Source organism: Lepidochelys kempii, chromosome 10, assembly GCF_965140285.1.
Source record: "Lepidochelys kempii isolate rLepKem1 chromosome 10, rLepKem1.hap1, whole genome shotgun sequence".
Lineage (NCBI taxonomy): Eukaryota > Metazoa > Chordata > Testudines > Cheloniidae > Lepidochelys > Lepidochelys kempii.
The window spans coordinates 78,029,698-78,047,559 of NC_136389.1; the positions used below are offsets into that span (position 1 = coordinate 78,029,698).

The 17,862-nt window shown below is 47.4% G+C and overlaps 1 protein-coding gene across 1 annotated transcript in view; it reads left to right on the forward strand.

The window, feature by feature from the left end:
• The first annotated feature begins 351 nt into the window (after positions 1–351).
• The window catches only part of PLEKHO2 (pleckstrin homology domain containing O2), a 41,474-nt gene continuing 23,963 nt past the window's right edge, over positions 352–17,862 (forward strand). Inside the window, exons 1-2 of the mRNA XM_073304313.2 lie at positions 352–724; positions 10,770–10,922. Of these exons, the coding sequence (XP_073160414.1) occupies positions 713–724; positions 10,770–10,922 (165 nt within the window). The 5' untranslated portion in view covers positions 352–712. The remainder of the gene's footprint in view (positions 725–10,769; positions 10,923–17,862) is intronic.

Below are 17,862 nucleotides of genomic sequence, written 5' to 3' on the forward strand. Positions count from 1 at the left end.
CCCATGCGGGTGGGGCTGGAGAAGAGAGAGTGAAGATGATCATTACTGTGTGCGCTGCGGTAGCTCCCAGGAGAGGCAGCCAGGGAGCAGGACCCCCTTTGGGCTCGGGGCAGGGCGCCCACCCACACAGCTAGCCGGGTCTCTGCCCCAAAGAGCTTCCAAGCAGGGTGAGATGGGGGGCTCAAGAGGGGAAGACCAGGGGCAGCTCGGCTCGGCCCTTGGGGAAGAGAGGCGCTAAGGGGCCACGCCCTGCTGCTCCCGGGGGTGGGCAACCCTCGCCCTGGCCTCGCCCCCCTGGCCAGCCCCAGCCGCGGCGGGAGGCCCGCAGCTCAGCGGGGTCCCGCCCCGCGCAGGCAGGGGAAGGCGCCGGGCGGGGTCCGGGTCCGCAGGCGGCGGCGGCGGCTGGGCGCGGGCTGGGGGTTCCCGGTTCCCGGCACCCCGCCTCCTCCTCCTGCGGCCGGAGCGAGCCACCGGAAACCCGACTGGCTGCGAAGCGGGGCGAGGAGGAGCAGGAGGGAGCCGGGGCGGGGGGAAGGCGCCGGGGCCAGGCTGGCTGCACGTCCCGCTCCCCGGGCAGGCGGATCCGGACCCCCCCCGGCCCGGCATGTTTGAGCGCCCGGATCCGGCGTCTGCACCACCAGCCGCGGGGCTCCTGCTGCCGGGGACGAGCCCGTGACTCGCGGCGAGCAGGGGACGCTAGCGGGCTCCGGCCATGGAAGAGGAGGTGAGTAACTTGGGGGGGCCCGCGGGAGCCGCCCCGACACACCCCCCCCCTTTCCAGAGAAGGGGGGGGAAGGAGCCCTGAAAACTAGCAGCCCCCCAGGGGGAGGAGAGGGCAGGACGCGGCGGGGGGGGGGCGGCAGGGCGAAAATCCACCTCCCCCGGGGTAGAAGGGAAGACGCTGCCCCGGAGCCTGAGTTTTCACCGCCCCCCCCCATCCCTAGTTGCATGTGTTGCAATCCGCAGCGTTCCCTGGGCTGGACAGACTCTTCAGCCCCTTTTTCTTTTTATTCTTTTTGGGTGCAGCTCTGCCCCCAGCCCAGCGCGTTGCAGTTCTTAAAAAGCAAAATAGGAATAACAGGATGGAGACAGGGAAAGAAAGTCTGCTCCTTGTGTGTGTCCACCCCCCCTCCCCCGGGGGGGGGGCTGGCGGGTGAAAGGGAACAGGGGAGAACAGAGGCAGCTCTGACTAGGGCCTGGCCTGGCCTGAAGACTTTTTTTTTTCTTCTTTTTCTTCGGTTTTGGTATGCGATGGCATTTGGCCTGGGAAGCGGAGGGTGAGCAGATTGTTGTTGATGGATGATAGGCTGGTAATAAGGGGGAAAGGAGAACTCACTGCTTCCGTGAGAGCTGCTCACTCTGCTTTTGCTCCGACCCAAGCTAGACGCCGGCCCAAACACGCACCTTTTAGTGCACTGGGTCTCCTGGGTGGCACTGGAAGATGCTGTCCCCTTCTGCCAGCTGGGGTTATCTAAAGTGCCCCCAAAGCTCCTTGCTGAATGCAAACGTGGATGGGTTAGTTTGAAACCGAAACAGGAAAAGGGGCACCGGGCATCACAACCCCCCAGCAGCTGGGTGCCGGTTATCACATGGAAGAGCCGCTGAGAATGGCCGCCCAACATGAACAAGCAAAACACCTAATGTCTTGGTGCCCCGGATACAGACTAATGCGGCTGCTACTCTGAAACCTAATGCCTGTTGCAGTTTCTGCTGTCTTGGCAGTGCAGCAGGTGCAAGGCGCTCACGCTGCTGTAAATCGCTGCCTGATAAATAGTATAAAGGCCTCCGTTTTTTTAAATGGCAGTCTTGCTGACTTTTGGCTTTCCCATGGACAAGTTACAGAATAGCAGCAATTCACTGGCTACAAAAAGAAAAGGAGGACTTGTGGCACCTTAGAGACTAACCAATTTATTTGAGCATGAGCTTTCGTGAGCTACAGCTCACTTCATCAGATGCATACTGTGGAAACTGCAGCAGACATTGTATACACACAGAGATCATGAAACAATACCTCCTCCCATCCCACTGTTCTGCTGGTAATAGCTTATCTAAAGTGATCATCAAGTTGGGCCATTTCCAGCACAAATCCAGGTTTTCTCACCCTCCACCCCCCACACAAATTCACTCTCCTGCTGGTAATAGCCCATCTAAAGTGACAACTCTCTTCACAATGTGCATGATAATCAAGGTGGGCCATTTCCTGCACAAATCCAGGTTCTCTCACCCCCCCACCCCCCTCCAAAAACCACACACACAAACTCACTATCCTGTTGGTAAAAGCTCATCCAAAGTGACCACTCTCCCTACAATGTGCATGGTAATCAAGGTGGGCCATGTCCAGCACAAATCCAGGCTTTCTCACCCCCCCCCTTTTTTTTCCCCGGACACACACACACACACACACACAAACTCACTCTCCTGCTGGCTGTAGCTCACGAAAGCTTATGCTCAAATAAATTGGTTAGTCTCTAAGGTGCCACAAGTACTCCTTTTCTTTTTGCGAATACAGACTAACACGGCTGTTACTCTGAAACCTGTCATTGGATACAGTTTTCCCTCTGGCTTTTAAATACGAACAGCCACACTGGATGAGACCAGTTGTCCATCTAGCCCAGTATCCTGTCACAGGCCAATGCCAGATGCATCAGAGAGAATGAACAGAAGGAGAATGAACAGAACAAGGCAATTTATCGTGTGATTCATCCTCTGTTGACCTGTCCCAGCTTCTGCCAGTCAGAGGCTTAGGGGCATGCAGAGCGTGGGGTTGTATCCTCGACCATCTTGGCTAATAGCCATTGATGGACCTATCCTCCAGGAACTTTTCTAATTTTTTCTGAACCTGGTTATGCTTTTGGCCTTCACAACACACCCTGGCAACAAGTTCCACGGGTTGACTGTGCATTGTGTGAAGCAGTACTTCCTTATGTTTGCTTTAAACCTGCTGCCTATTAATATCATTTGGTGCCCCCTGGTTCTTGTGTTGTGTGAAGGTGTTAATAACACTTCCTTATTCACTTCCTTCACACCAATCATGATTTTATAGACCTCTGTTGTATCGCCTCTTAATAGTCTCTTTTCTAAGCTGCGCCATTCCAGTCTTTTTAATCTGTCCTCACATGGAAGCTGTTCCGTACCCCTAATCATTTTTGTTGCCCTTCTCTGTACTTTTTCTGATTCTTGTATATCTTTTTTGAGATGGGATGACCAGAATTGCATGCAGTATTCAAAGGGTGAGCATACCATGGATTTATTAAGCAGCATTGGTATTTTCTATCTTATTATGTGTCCCTTTCCTTATGGTTCCTAACATTCGATTAGATTTTTTTGACTGATGCTGCACGCTGAACAGATGTTTTCAGAGAACTTTCCATGATGACTCCAAGATTTTTTCCTTGAGTGGTAACAGCTAAGTTAGACCCCATCATTTTGTACATAGAGTTGGGATTATGTTTTCCAATGTGCGTTACTTTGCACTTATCAACATAGAATTTCATCTTCCATTTTCTTGCCAGTCATCCAGTTTAATGAGATCCCTTTGCAACTCTTTGCAATCAGCTGTGGACTTAACTATCTTGAGTTATTTAAATGGTTTCAATTCGTTGGGTGAAACTGGTCTATCCCTATTTTTGTACTTTCAAAGTATGGGTATGATGAAACCCAGTCATTTAAAATGAAACCCTTATTTATGTCATCATACTTCCCAATTCTCTCCGTTTAAGGATTTTGTACTGGTGCCCATCACCATAATGTCTGAGCCTCTGCCAGGCTAATAGATTGACAAAGAGCCTTGTGCTTCATGAGGGTGTCAACTCTTCTCCCATATCAGGCTATGGGAGGTTCTGCTTGGGAAGGGATTGAATTTGGGAAAATGCATGTGGCAATTGTTTCTCTTTCCATGCACTGTCTGTGTTCGTGCATCTTCGACCCATTGCATAGTAATCTGTCTCTTCCAGGATTTATTCTATAAACTACGAGCTTGCAAGCAACTTAAACAAATGTCATTCTTTTTCTCACATCATCTGGCTACAGCATTATTTCCTCCTCCTTTCCCCAAATGAGAGTCTGCTGCCCTTATATGGGCAAAGCTCCCACTGCTAACTGGAATGGGAGTTCATCCTGTTTGAGGACTTCAGAATTGGGCCACGGCACATTTGATGTTAAGCCTTCAAGTTATGCCTTTCCCCTACTTCATTTCCGGCTCCAAAACTGTGTGGCAAGGCCTAGGGTGTCTGAAAACTGGCAATAAGACAGTTGGGAGACTGCAGTGCAGCCCAAGTTGGTAGCGACTGAAAGTTATTATCCATGGGCCTACATGAAATTAATCCACATTACAAAAGCCACCTTCCAGCTGGCAACCTTCTTAGCTGTTTTGGTAAGCAGGCCGAGGCCTGAATGAGCTTGGATACTGAACCAGACCAAGAGGTGGTCACCCCCAGTTCAGGAGTGAGGCGCATTGGCAGGGTGCTGGGATGACAGCTTTCACTCCAGCTGCCAAGGCTGCCCCTTCTGTGTACCGATGACTTAAGTTTGCAGTTCCGCTCGCTCTGCACTTTTTTTCTAATGCTAAATTAACACTTCACAGGCCACTTTTTCAAAGACAGCCTCGAATTCTGCACCCACCAGTAATTGCAAATGTAGTTTCATGAGCCCGATCAACCATAGGTGGCAACGGTTAGCGTTAATTGTCTAGTTACCTGATTTGCTGTTACAGTGTTGATAGAAAGCTAAATTAGAACACTTTGACCTGCAATATTGTATGTGCAAGATCAGAGGCCAAGTTCAGGTCCCCTGGGGAAAAAAAATAGTTTTACCAGATGGCACTAGGGCATTGGTTCTCAACCAGGGGTACACAGAGGTCTTACAGCAACTCATCTAGAGATTTGCCTAGTTTTCCAAGGGGCTACATAAAAAGCACTAGCTAAGTCAGTACAACACTAAAATTTTATACGGCTCTATCTACTATACACTGAAAAGTAAGTACACTATTTGTATTCCAATTGATTTATAATTATATGGTAAAAACGAGAAAGTAAGCAATGTTTCAGTAACAGTGAGCTGTGACATTTTTGTATGTTTATGTCTGATTTTGTAAGCAAGTAGTTTTTAAGTGAGGTGAAACTTGCAGGTACGCAAGACGGGTCAGACTCCCAGAAGGGGGACAGTTGTCTGGAAAGGTTGAGAGCCTCTGCACTAGGGTATTCGTCAAAAGTAGAGGGAAGTAGTTCTTGTTAGAGGTGTACTTTTGATTAGTCATAGTTAGTTACAGTTGCTATCTATCTGCTTGAAATGAGATTAGTGAAACTGAGGCAGGAACTTCAATACCATATGTATAGTTAGTTCATAAACCACCATAGTGATTAAATTTTTTTTTGCTCAGAAGACATGAAACTTGTGGTTTTGTGAGCCTGAAAATACTGGGAGAGGAGGCTGGGGGGAAGTTAGAGCTGGTTGTTTAAGTTTAAAAAATAAAAAGCCTCTGAAGTTTTCCATCCTTGCTAAGATTTGTAATCCTATGTGACCCACATACCAGGTCCGAGAGCACAGAGTGGAACTGAGGCCCCGATCCTGCAGTCCTTGCTCTGGCAAAGCTCCCATTAACATGATATGCTAATGTTGTCCCTTCTGGCACAAACCTACTTCGTTGCCACAAAAATAGTCCACGAAAATGTCAGATGCTGTTTCTGAGCAGACCCTCCCCTGTTTCACTGTAACAAACATGAATGTTTAGTTATGTTGACTTTTATGCCTGTGACATTACATGTTTCCTTTGCTCATTTTCACCTCTCTCTTGAGAAAGGATTAGACTAGAAGCCAGATCCTGGGCTCGTATAAACTGGTTCACACTAGCTAAGGATCACGCCCAATGGGTTTGATTTTACATTCCTGGTACAGTCAAAACTCTTTAGGATCTGATCCTTGGGTCTGGTCAAGTTTTTCTCGATGCCAGGCTGAGGGATGGGAGACTAAGAAGTAGAGCAAAGGATGACCATACCCTGCTCTAAGGGATGGGGCTAACGAAAGATGCCTTGTTTAGGCAGGTCGACCCCCTTTGCACCACCGTAGTATCCAAGGAATGCTGACTTGAACCCCTATGTTTATGTTTTAGGAGAGGCCAGGGGGCTTGATGGCAAGTTCAGGCCTAGATAATTCCCCCCCGGATCTGCAGGGTGGGCATCTCTGCTCATGGATCTCCCTGCCTGCTTGGAAAGGAACTGGGGGCTGGTAGTCTCCACAGCACCATTCCACTGCCTGTTTATGGGAGCCTGCTCTGTGGGGTAAGGATCTGTGCAGGCCCAGACTGGCAGGGTGCAGGGCTGACCCGGTTTTGGTGGGTCCCACATCATCCCCCAACATCATTCCCTGGGGACAGTATCACAGCCCAGGCTTTATTTCCTTTTCCCCAGAAGCTGTTGGCACTGGGGAACCCTTCTGTAAGGGGGTGGGTCAAGTGTTCTGGCTCCCTTGGGCTATGCGGACAGGGAGCAGGAGGTTTTGGTGCCAGCAGCCAGATGCTAACCCTCCATGTGGATGGCTGCTGCAGAGCCCCTGGGCTATGTGCAGATCCTGGAAGTTCTGCATAGTTTCGAGGCAGAACCATACGTGGCTCATTTCATGGTATGGAGCAGACTTGTGCCCCTGAACGATTGGAGGGGAAGCTCCACAAAGGGGTCCTTACAGGCATCCTCCTCCCTCTTATTCCCTGAGTTTGAACATATCACTGAGTTTGAAATGTTAAAGAACGAGTGGATCCACAGGGAGCGCACAGGATCAGGACTGGTCCTAAATATAAGCCATGAAAGAGTACGGACTGGAAGGTTGTGGCTCTTATGGCACCCCTTGAACTCCAACATAACCTTGCACATTTGCCTCTTATAGTATAAGCTTGATGATGAAGATGAACTAAAACACGAGTAGTAACAGGGCCGGTAGGTTTCTAGGAGAATAAATTAACAGCTTATGTTTTACACCGAACATTTTTTATTTAAAACCACAGAAATAACAGGAATGGGGGAGTTTTCCCTCTGCAGAGCTAAGTCCGAGGTCGGACACGTACATCCCTGGATGTATTTCCTGACAACATTGCTGCCATCTGATGGGTTAAGTGAGGATCATGCATGTTTTAATATTCTCTTGCAAAAAACCTGTTAGAACTCTGAGATTTCTGTAAAATTAAGCCCTTGGGGCTGACAGATTCTCCTCCCCGTATAAATCCAGAGCGGCTCCAGTGAACCCAGCAGAATTACACCAGTGTAAAACTGCTGTAAGTGAGATTGGAACCAGGCCCCAAGGACCTATGAATGACATCGAAAGGCAGCTCATTCAGGAAACCAGCATGTCTATATTTGTGCACTAGCTGATGTTTCCTGAAGTGGCAGATCACAACAGAGTACAACTTCCTGGCAACCTAAAAAGTTAGGTAGAACAAACTAACAAGAATTATAATACCGCCTCATTTCCATGAAGAGCTTTGCATGTACTGCCATCCTGTATTGCAGCATTTTCAATTGCTATTTAGTGTGATCAAGATGGCACGTGCCTAGTGACCCAACTATCCCAGGTAAATCTCTCTCTAAATACATGCCAAAATACACAATTTCTTAGTATTGGCCTGCTCCAAAGCCCATTAAAATTAATAGGAGCTGTTCCATTGACTTCAGTAGGCACCGGAAAAGGCCCTATATACAGAACAACTCCGTCACTTTCTCCCCCTCTCTCTATTGGCGTGGCTGCCTTCCCTGCAGTTCCAGTTCAAACAAATGGCAGCTGCAATCCAAGGGTGTGTTCATTGTGAGTTGGATGCATGGAAACAGACTTGTTACCAAGGCTCATATCATCTGTCAGTAAATCTCACACTAAGTTTTTGGAACACCTCCTTCTACGCTCGCTCTGTCTGTAATCAGTTCTGGCCATGGGACTATCTGGTTTCGATCTCCGTCCCTGCGCATTGCATTTCCTCATTTGAAAAAAAAAAACAAAACAAAAACCGATGGCCAAATTACAGTTACTTTGATGAACTTCTTTCCTACAAGAAGAGTTGCATTTTGTAACTAACCAGGACCATATTGGGATGGGTTGGGATTCTGCCTTCATATTGCATGCTAATTTAGCATTGCTAAGGAGAGCACAAAGCTTCTGTGATTTATCTTAGACAGAACAAGCCTCTTGTCCCAACAGAGTACGGAGGAAACTCAGCCTGTGTTTAAAGTGTCATTCTCCTGAAATACACTGGAGAATTCTGGGTCGGCCTCCCTGTTGCAGTCACGAGTTTGCTGAAGCGCTGTTTGCAGGGGAGTTGGCTCAGCTGAAGGTAGAGTAAGGAATTCCAAATCTCTGCCTGATCCTGCAGAAGAGACTCAGAAAAGGGTCAGCACTCCAACAGCAGCACAGATGAAACAGTGAGAAGCACGGGGGAAGGATGGATTCGGTTTGTGTGGAAGCCTCATCTTCCATTGCAGTGGCTATTCAAGAGCATGTCCTGAAGCTTGAAAAGAGCTTGTGCCTTCAGTGTTTTGTATTTAGGGGAGCTTTGCTGACCACAGACTCCCCCTCCTGGGTTTCTTTCTTCCAGCTGAAAAACTTATTGGCACCAGATACATTTCCGTTTATTTTTTAAATCATGAGAGTAATTCATCCCCACCATGGTAAGTGGATTTGGAAAATGACAGGGCTCAAGAATGAAAAACTTGTGTTCCTTGTGACTCCCGGGACTTGTGATTCTCCTCCACATGTTGCAGTCACAGCACCTGCAGCAAGCCCATGGCTGTGGAACCTGCTTCCTCCCCCAAATCCTGAGATTTTTGGGGACAATCCTGAGACCCTCAAAAATTCCACTTCCCACAAACCTGAGATTAAGCAGGAATAGTTCTGGGTGGGGTACATTGCTGTAAACTGTGTATGAACTCTTAGGACAAATGAGTGGGTTCTAAACCCACAGTCCTGATTCTGATCCCACAGTGGTGGGAATCAGGAGTGACTTCACTGTGGTGAATGGAAGGCAGCACTTGTGTGTGGGAGATGAGAATCAGGCCTTGTAGCTCCGGAGCAGAGCAGATCTATGTCTGATAAACCCATGCAGCCAGCAGTTGTCTGTGAGCTGCCTGCACACGTATACAGTAGCGTCTGCGTGTCTAAGTGGTGTCTTATGATGATGGAACCTAAGACCAGCCTGGGGAATAAGCGAAAAAGGTACATTAATGTAGCAGCACGGACTAGAGATTGGAAACTGATTTGCCCACCAGTGTTTCGTTAAACACCAAGGCACTGAAACAAAGCAGTCGTGCACAGCCAACATTTGGACATTGATTTTGCTCTTCTACAATCTCTGCCCCTTTGCACATACTTACAACCCCCTTCTTCCCATGTTTTCAATGCCAGGACTCAGACTGACAGGGAGGTTTCCCTAGCGCCAGCTTCCCTAAAGCAGTGTATTGTCTTTGCAGCATATTCCACTGGGAACTGGGGAGGGATAATGCACAACCCGAGCCCCACGGAGGGCCTCCCTTTCCCTATGGGCCAGGGGAGATGTGTGTGCAGTGGGTGCCCTCAGGATGATTCAAGCCCTAGCATCCACTCCAGCAGTGAATTGGAGGTTTGGAAAAGGTGGCTGTGGGGAGGCAAGGATTGGCGGTTAGATGAAGATGGGGCGAGTGAGGGGGACACAGAAAACTTTGCTTGCAACAGCTACAAATGCCCCAACTAAAAGGAACTGTTGCTTTAAACTTCCTTCTTTTCCTGCTAGTCCTTTCCACTCAAGTTAAAATCAGCACGCTGCAGAAGTTAGCCTGAATGTAGGGAATGAGTCAGTGTGAGGAACAACAGAGTGCCGAGAGCTAAGCCCTTGTTCCTGCTGCCCTCGTGTTGCACGATGCAATTCAGCCTAGCAGTGTTAATACGCAAGTCTCAGAATGCCGAACCCGGCATGACAGCGGGGTCCGGAATTCCACAGGGTACAGCAGTGCAGCCCACAGCTGACAGCATCGTGTGTATGGAAGAAATGGCCAAGCTTCCAGGAGAAAAACTGGGCCTGGAGAAACTGCCTAAGAGCGGCTCTGGGCTGGATCCTGGGAGTTGTGGCATTGACTACAATGGGAGCAGGAGTAAGGCCAGGAGATTTTCCGGGTTTCCTAGAGTGGGTTAGGAACAGAGCGGAGTCGAACTCCAGCCCACAACAACTTGAGATGTGGGTGATGTTTTTCAGATGCTGTGGTGCAGGGAGCCCCTGGGATCATGGGAATTTAAAAAGGGGCCCAGGGGAGCAGCGGTAAGGAAAATCCCAGCAGTGCAGCTACACCACTGTGCTGAAAGTGCGGAGAGCACCCTGGGGGCTAACAAGGGGTGTGGTGGCAGAGGCAGCCTTCGCTTCTGCCAGCTCCCTCCTGAGGCGTTGGTTCTGGAGTCCATTCTGCCAACCCCCTCCCCGAGCTGGAAGCTGCCTGAGGGGACCCTGCCTGAGTTGTCCTTGCCCTGCAAGGTGAAAGCCTGACCCCAACCTTTCTTCAGAGTTAGTGAACGGCGGGGAGTGTATGTCCCTGGCCAGATTGTGACTCCTGGTAAGAGACGTGCGTGGCAAAGAGGACCTGCCAAACTGAAAGGGATTGTAAGAGCACATGTGGGCCCTACGTCCTGCCAGTGGCCTGAGTGCGAGGGGTGGGGGGCCTAGCACCTCTCCTCCGCAGGCCCTTTGGAATACGTAGCTACTGCTGCCTAGGTCTGAAAAGTGCAACTGAACGTAATCTTCCTTCCCTTTGCTTTTTGTGGTGTCTTTGCAGGGTGTGAAAGAAGAGGTCACGGAGAAACCGAAACGTGCTCCGACCGCAGACAAAGCTGGCTGGATTAAGAAAAGCAGTGGAGGGCTTTTGGGATTATGGAAAGACCGTTACATCCTGTTATGTAAAACGCAGCTACTGATGTATGAAGATGAGGTACGGTTTGCTCAGGCTTTCCGGAATAAGGGCCCTCTCCTGCATGGTGCGGCATGGGATCAGGCCCTTAGTCGACACTGGATGTTTGTCCTTCACCCTTTCCTCCAGTTCATTTAGTCCCATTCAGTTTCTCAAGAAAAATCTGGGAAGGTTAAATGCAATAGAGAGGAGACAGCTGGTGCATTTTAGAATATATTATATATTATAAATATTTTCACCCATAACAAGAAACTGCCAATGTTTTTGCCAAATTTGGAAAAAAAAGAGATTCCGTAAGAAACGGAGCAGATTATCAATTTGGGAGCAGTGGGAAGGAGAGTGGGACATAGATTTTTTTGCTTTTTAAGTTATAAAACTGAGTTGCAACAGGCTGACTTCCCACCTGCTACTCAAGTGAATGACACAGCCTTGCAGCTGTTTGGCAGCCTTCAAATGTCTGGCCTGCAACGTTTCAAGCTCTTCAGGGTTTCACTTACCCATTCATGGGTGTGGAGTGTGTTTGTGAGCATTTGTAATGCTCCTTAAATGCAGACACAAGGCAGATTTTACTTGGCTTTTCCCTTCTATTTGATCAAAAGCAGGACTAAACTGCACTGGAGTAGGACCTGTTCCTTCGGCCTTTCTCCTGAGAACCCTTCTATGCACTTCACTGGGATTACTTGCATGCAAAAAGTTAGAGGGCCTGGCTCTAGTTTAATACTCTTTTCAATCAACCGAGAAGTAAGAGCCAAATTAAATCTTCCTCGCATCTGCATTCAATGAGGATTATAAATGCATGAAAATATGGGGCCCAGTCCCACAGAGACTGCATGCGTGAGTAAAGATTTCCAGGATTGGGCCCCATGATTTCAGTGGGATTTCCTGTGTGAGCAAGATTTTGTGGCATCCAGCCCAGAAGTGTAAGAAAATTGTAAAGCAAAGCATGTAAATAAAGTTTGTGTGTCCTGTGTCAGGGCCACTAGAATGGGGAAATATTTTACCAGTTACATTATTGTGATGATTTGAGGAAGAGCAACCCTGAAAATACTTTTGGTTCTCTCTTCCCCCTCCTCCAAATGTGCTACATGATGGAGAAGGTTTGACACAAATCAGTCAAGCCAAATGCCACTTGGTATGCCCCCCGGCAATCACCATTGCCCCTTTGAGGCCATTTGTTCTGAGCAGAGCCAGTCAGAAAATGGAAATCCCCTTGTGCAAAAAATTACATGTTTTTCAAAGACTGTTCATCCCAAACTGGGACACAAAGTCAGAAATGTGAGATTATTCATGGGAAGGGATTTCCTGAAAAACACCCATTTTGAGAAAACCAAACCCTAATTTTTTGGCTTGCTGGAGGCTGAGTACCTCTGTTTTCTGCCTCCCTCCCAAGTCTGGCTGAGGTCCCCCCAAGAGGCTCTTGGCAGTTTCACTCTCTCCCTGCGGGCAGAAAGGGAAATTGCCAGGAGCCTTCCAGGAGGGCACCTGGGGAGCCACCATTTTAGCTGGGGGGGCCTGATGGAAAAATCAAAAGTTGTTCATCAAAATCAAAATTTTCCCATGCGAAAAGGGCATTTTACACCAGAAATCCACCCTGAAGGGAAATTTCCAGCTAGCTCTGAAACTGCCAGCACCATGAAGTGCTTTTCTGAGCATTTAAATGAGGAGTTGGAATAAAATGCTCACCAGCAGCCAGAAAGTTAGGCACACGTTTATTAGCTTGGGTGTAGGGGGCGTAACTAGGCCTACGGCTGTGTGGCAAGACATGGGACCCAATTCTGCAAATTGCTGAGCCTCTCTTGAGAGCTGCCAAGTACCCCGGACTGCTGTAGACTCCAGCTGAAGTTTCAAGTGCTCAGAGCCACGCAGATTCGGGGCTATAAAGACGACATAGGCTTCTAAACGGGAACATCTTTGAAAACTAGATATATGGAGGTTTTTATCTTCACAGAAGGAAATGAGGCATTTTAAAGTAAGATTAATCTCCACAGACATTCAGGGAAGGAAAACCCCTAGTTCTTTAAAGAGGTATTTTATTTTCTCAACAGGGAAAAAAGGACATTTATAACAACCAGGCACAATATTTTCTGGTAGTGTATCGGTTGTGGTAACATCCTGTAGTAAATTGCATCTGTGACCTTGGTTAGCAGGCTCGTCCCACTGTTGGAAATACAGGGCCATGGTAATATCTATAGGCTGCTAAAGTGGCACATACTGAAGAAGTGTATCTTAGGAGTAGAAATTCTATGAAGTTATGTGGTAGTGTAATAAGACAGCATATGCTTGTGCAGATTTGCTGCCGGGCTACTGAAGGAAATGGCTGTTTTTAGTGAGGCACTTATAAAAAGGTCCCCATCCCTGTAATATGTGAGCCACTCGCACTGCATGTCTTTGTCTCTGCAGCAACCCAGCAAGGTAGGGAAGTGGTATTATCTCCATTTTACAGAGAGAGAACCGAGTCCCAGAGAAATGAAAATGATTTGCTCGAGGTCATACAAAAAGTCTGTGGCACAGGGGGAACTGAAACTGCATCTTCTGCTTCCTGGTGCCCAATCTGAACCCCAGATCCCAGGGCCATCCTACATTCCTTTCCGGTATCTCTCGTTGCAGGCCTAAAGAGGAATACAGCTTCCCTTGCTCTTTTGAGAATCAAATAGTTTTAAATGGAATTGCTTGTGCTTTTGAAAGGTTGGGGTTATTAGCCCTAGGAAGTGAAGGCCTCTCCTTAGCCTGTGCAACATGATAGTACATGATTCCTTCCTAATGTGTCCCAAGCCTGACCCGAAGGGGTGAGATGGGAGGTGAGCTTCAAAGGCCTCTCTGCTGAGAGAGGGAAGGGAAGGGTTTTAGGATAGGCATGGCTGTCTATGAAGCAGTAGACCAGGCCCCACCAGTTCACTGGATTTCAACCAGTGACCAAGAGGCAAAAGGCAACACATCCTTTTACCAGCCTTCCAACCCTTCATGAATCAGTAGAAGGCCAGGTTTTCTAATGCTGACCCCTGACAGTTGCTTCATTTGTAGGTCTAAATGCCATGCTTGTTTTTCTGAGTGCACAAGTGTGCAAGCTGCACATGGAAACATTTGTGTGTACAAAGTTTGTGCATACACAATTGGAGGCAAAGCTAAGAGCAGCTGAAAATCTAGCTACGTCATATTGCATCACTGAAAAATATAGCATAAGACTAGCACAAATACTGTGTTAGCATCGTTTGTGGTTATCTTCTATAATTTGTCTTAGATTGAGATTTGGCAGTTAGGATTTGCCAGTCCCTTCTGAAACATGTTCATCATCTCTTAGCCAGGCTTAGGGTTGTTTTAAAGGGTAGCTGTCTGCCCAAGGCAAACTGTAATTGGCTATCAGATTAGCCATGAGCGTATGGTTGGTGAAAATCTCTGGTACCTTTAATATGCTTCAAACTTCCTTCAGTTGATGTGGTATGAAGTTAGGTGTATTTCCTGTATCCCATTTTGGCTTCACCTACATTACCCACAGCCTAATCTCCACATGAACTCAGACTGTGCTACCCGAGATACATTTATAGTATATATGTTGTACATATAACAACAGTAACTTTGGCTGCTCGCATACCCAAACTAATACATACAAGAACATGTATTACATCACATTCTCAGGGAGCTGCTCAGCTACTACAATGATAAACACGGTATAAAGCATATATAGAATAGAATAGAGTTGTTAAGAAATAATGATTCTGACTGTCTTCAAGAGAAATGTAGATCCTGGCCAGAATGAAAATGAAACTCTGAGAATTACAAAGGATATCTGAAGAAAATAGACTCCTGTACAGACGGAGGTTAAACATAAACCTTGGTGCAGTCCCAGTACAAATTAGACAGTATCACTCACTCTTGAAATTACCTCTGATCCTTTTTTGTGCAAAGTAACAGAACTAATTTAAAAAGTTGGTTTGTTATGTTATTAAATGTATATCATTTAAGGCATCAAGGAACATAATCTAGCGTGTAAAGAACAGGACTGGAGGTCAGGGCAGCTGGATTCTATCTCTGGTTCTGCAGTAGACTTCCTGTGTGACCCTGGTCAAGTGCTCACCATCTCTGCCTGCATTTCCCCATTTGTAAAGTGGAGATAATGCATTCCCTACTTCAAGGCTTAATTAATTAAATTACTTGGAGATCCTCAGAAACAGAAATTATTATTACAGCCAATCTAGACATATACTCAGTGGATAGCCACAACTAGTATATTGGGGGCTGGACAAAAATTTTCAATCAAAACTTTTTTTTTAAATGGAAAAATGGCATTTTCAGCTTGATGAAAAATATTATGCCTATGACAACTTTCATAGAAAATTCTTGATGATTATGTTGGAAAATCATAAAACCAAATCCCACCCCTCCCCCCCCCCCCCATTTTGTCATTTTTACAGTTTTTGGCAGTTTTCAGTCAAAGATTCTTGACTGCCAAACACAACAAAATTTCAGTTTTGGGTTTTTCAACAAACATTCGAAATTTTTGGGTGGGCGGGGCAGGGAGGGACCTTCAGTTTTTCACTCAGCTGTACCCATATGATTTTTAAACACACAGTGCTTTGAGTACACGTATTAATGTGTTAAAAAGTGTCCCAGTGTGAACAACTTTCTGCCTCAGGCCCCCAGTCCAGCAAAGCACTTAAAGTTACATCTGTGCTTAAGCTACCTGAGTAATCAATGAGTTTATTTTCATGCTTCAGGTTACACACATGCTTAATTGCTTTCTTGCATCAGGGTTTTAAGTGTCTCATTAATGCCCCTAACCCTAGCCAGTGCAAAAGTGATTTAAAAATCATCCTCTAACACATGTCAAGAGAAAGGAGGATGGAATAAAATTTACCGTCCTGCTGTCACCTCTCAACAGTTACGTGTAGCGCTCCTGAACCAGTAACTGAACAGTATTTGAAATGCCATGGGACATCCCCAAACAGCTGTGCTACAATATAAAGGGAAACACTTGATTGCAGATTAAGGCAGCTGCTGAATTAAACTTTTGAATCTTAGCATGACAGAAAATGGTTTTTGTAACTCTCCTGTGACACGAGAGAAAACCAGAACCCAAGCAGGTGTGGGACAGACTGAAGAGTCCCATTTATAAGAGCAGGTCTCCAGAACTCAGAGGTGGCCTTAAAGTTACAGAAACATGCTGGCCGATCCTGAAAGATGCTATGTGTATATCGCTGCCACAAGATCCTAGGGACATGCTGGCACTCAGCGCCTCTCAGAGTCAGGCCCTTCAATTCTGTATTTCTGCTGTGGACGTTAGATAGGTTGGATCTCCTTGTGACCTGGCTGGGCACAGAAAAAAGGCCAGCCCCTTGCCATTGGTAAACTGTCACATTTACACACACAAGTCACATTAAGACATAGTCCAAGCCTAGAATCTTCCTTGGCCTCTTATATAGGGTTTCCTTCTTCATATTGGTCCAGGCTACCCTTTTCTCCCCCTCACTAGAGGGGGTAATTTACTTGGGAAACTCCGATTTCTGAAATCCCCTCTCCCCTATGAGGGCATGGCCTAGAAATCAGGCCTGTGCCCTAGGATATGGCCTGTGCACAGAGAGTTAGCCCTTCTGCAGTTCTCTGTGTCCCCCATCGGTACCGCACCGGAGGCGGACGTGTCCTCACTTATTCCCTGGCTGTGCCTAAGCCCCAACTCCTCCCCCCAGGGAACTAGTGAAGGTTAAATGCTGCAGTGACCAGCATATTTCCAGAGCTTTGGAGTGGGGGTGATGTCCATTGTAGAGCTTCTGGTCCCTCACCTGCCATGCCTTCCACTCCCCCAAAACCAACTATTCTTAGACAGGAGAAGGGCTTCTCTGGAATCTGGGGGAGGGTGCCTGTCAAACCCTCCAGGCAGGAAAGAAGGGGTGGAGAGATGAGGAGGATTACATGGCCCTTAGAGACATGCTGAGAGCACAGCTGCTGGCATGGAGTATTGCCCACAAGCTTTTTGAGCGAACCTCCCCACAAAGCTCTGCCAATCCACCTTAGTCCTCATCCCCAACAGACTTGCACAGAGAGGCAGCTAACTGGGTGGCAATTTTATGATGTGGGCAGCTCTCCTCTAACAACCCAGCTGAGTTCACCCAGCCTATAGGCACATGTGTTTGACCTCACTCTCCTCTGTCATTTGCTGGCTTGGAGGGATTATTAAATGTTCTATTTCCATCCCCTTTACATGTTTGTAATTATATGGCAAGGAAAGGCAGCATGAGCCCTGTGTCAGAATGCCTGCCATCTACATAGAGGGCTTGATCCAATGCTTAATTTGTGCCAGGGCTGAGTCCCGGCATGGCACCTCTAGGCGTGGCAGTTCAAATCCCCAGCACCTCTGGGCTTGCTGCATCAATTATGAATGTACAAAAAATTGCTTGAGCCCTGGCACCAATTTCATTACAAATTAAGCAGTGACTTGGTCCTGCATTTTTGGAGTGAGTTGGTTTCAGTGTGAGCAGGAGCAGGTTCACGCTGCACATCAGACGCTGATGCAAATGCTCCCAGTTCTCCCCTCACACTCACCTCCTCTGTTTAAAATGGAAATAAATGCTACTTTCATTACAAAAAATCCAAACCTAAGTTAGGTCCAGACACCTTCGCGTTGCTCGCACCCTGCTCTGCATCCTAGCACGGCAGCTGGGGCCTCCTCTGCAAATATAATGCAATGAAAGAAATTGCAACACAGCCAGAGCTGGCCCCTGTGACTTAAATGTCAGGTGGTAAACCAAGGAAATTCCCCTCAGCTCACTTCCTTGTGACTCTTCCCTGCCTCTAACTGTTCAGTAACTTCCTGGCTAGGACATGCAGCCCACAGCCTACACTCCTCCTTTGCACTATTTCCCTGGTGTTTGTTAATCATAGCTAGAGGCTGGTCTGAGCCACTAAACATTGGGCTGAGACCAGACCTCACAATTTGGGGGTGCTCACAGCTGGAGTTTTAGTGTGCGAC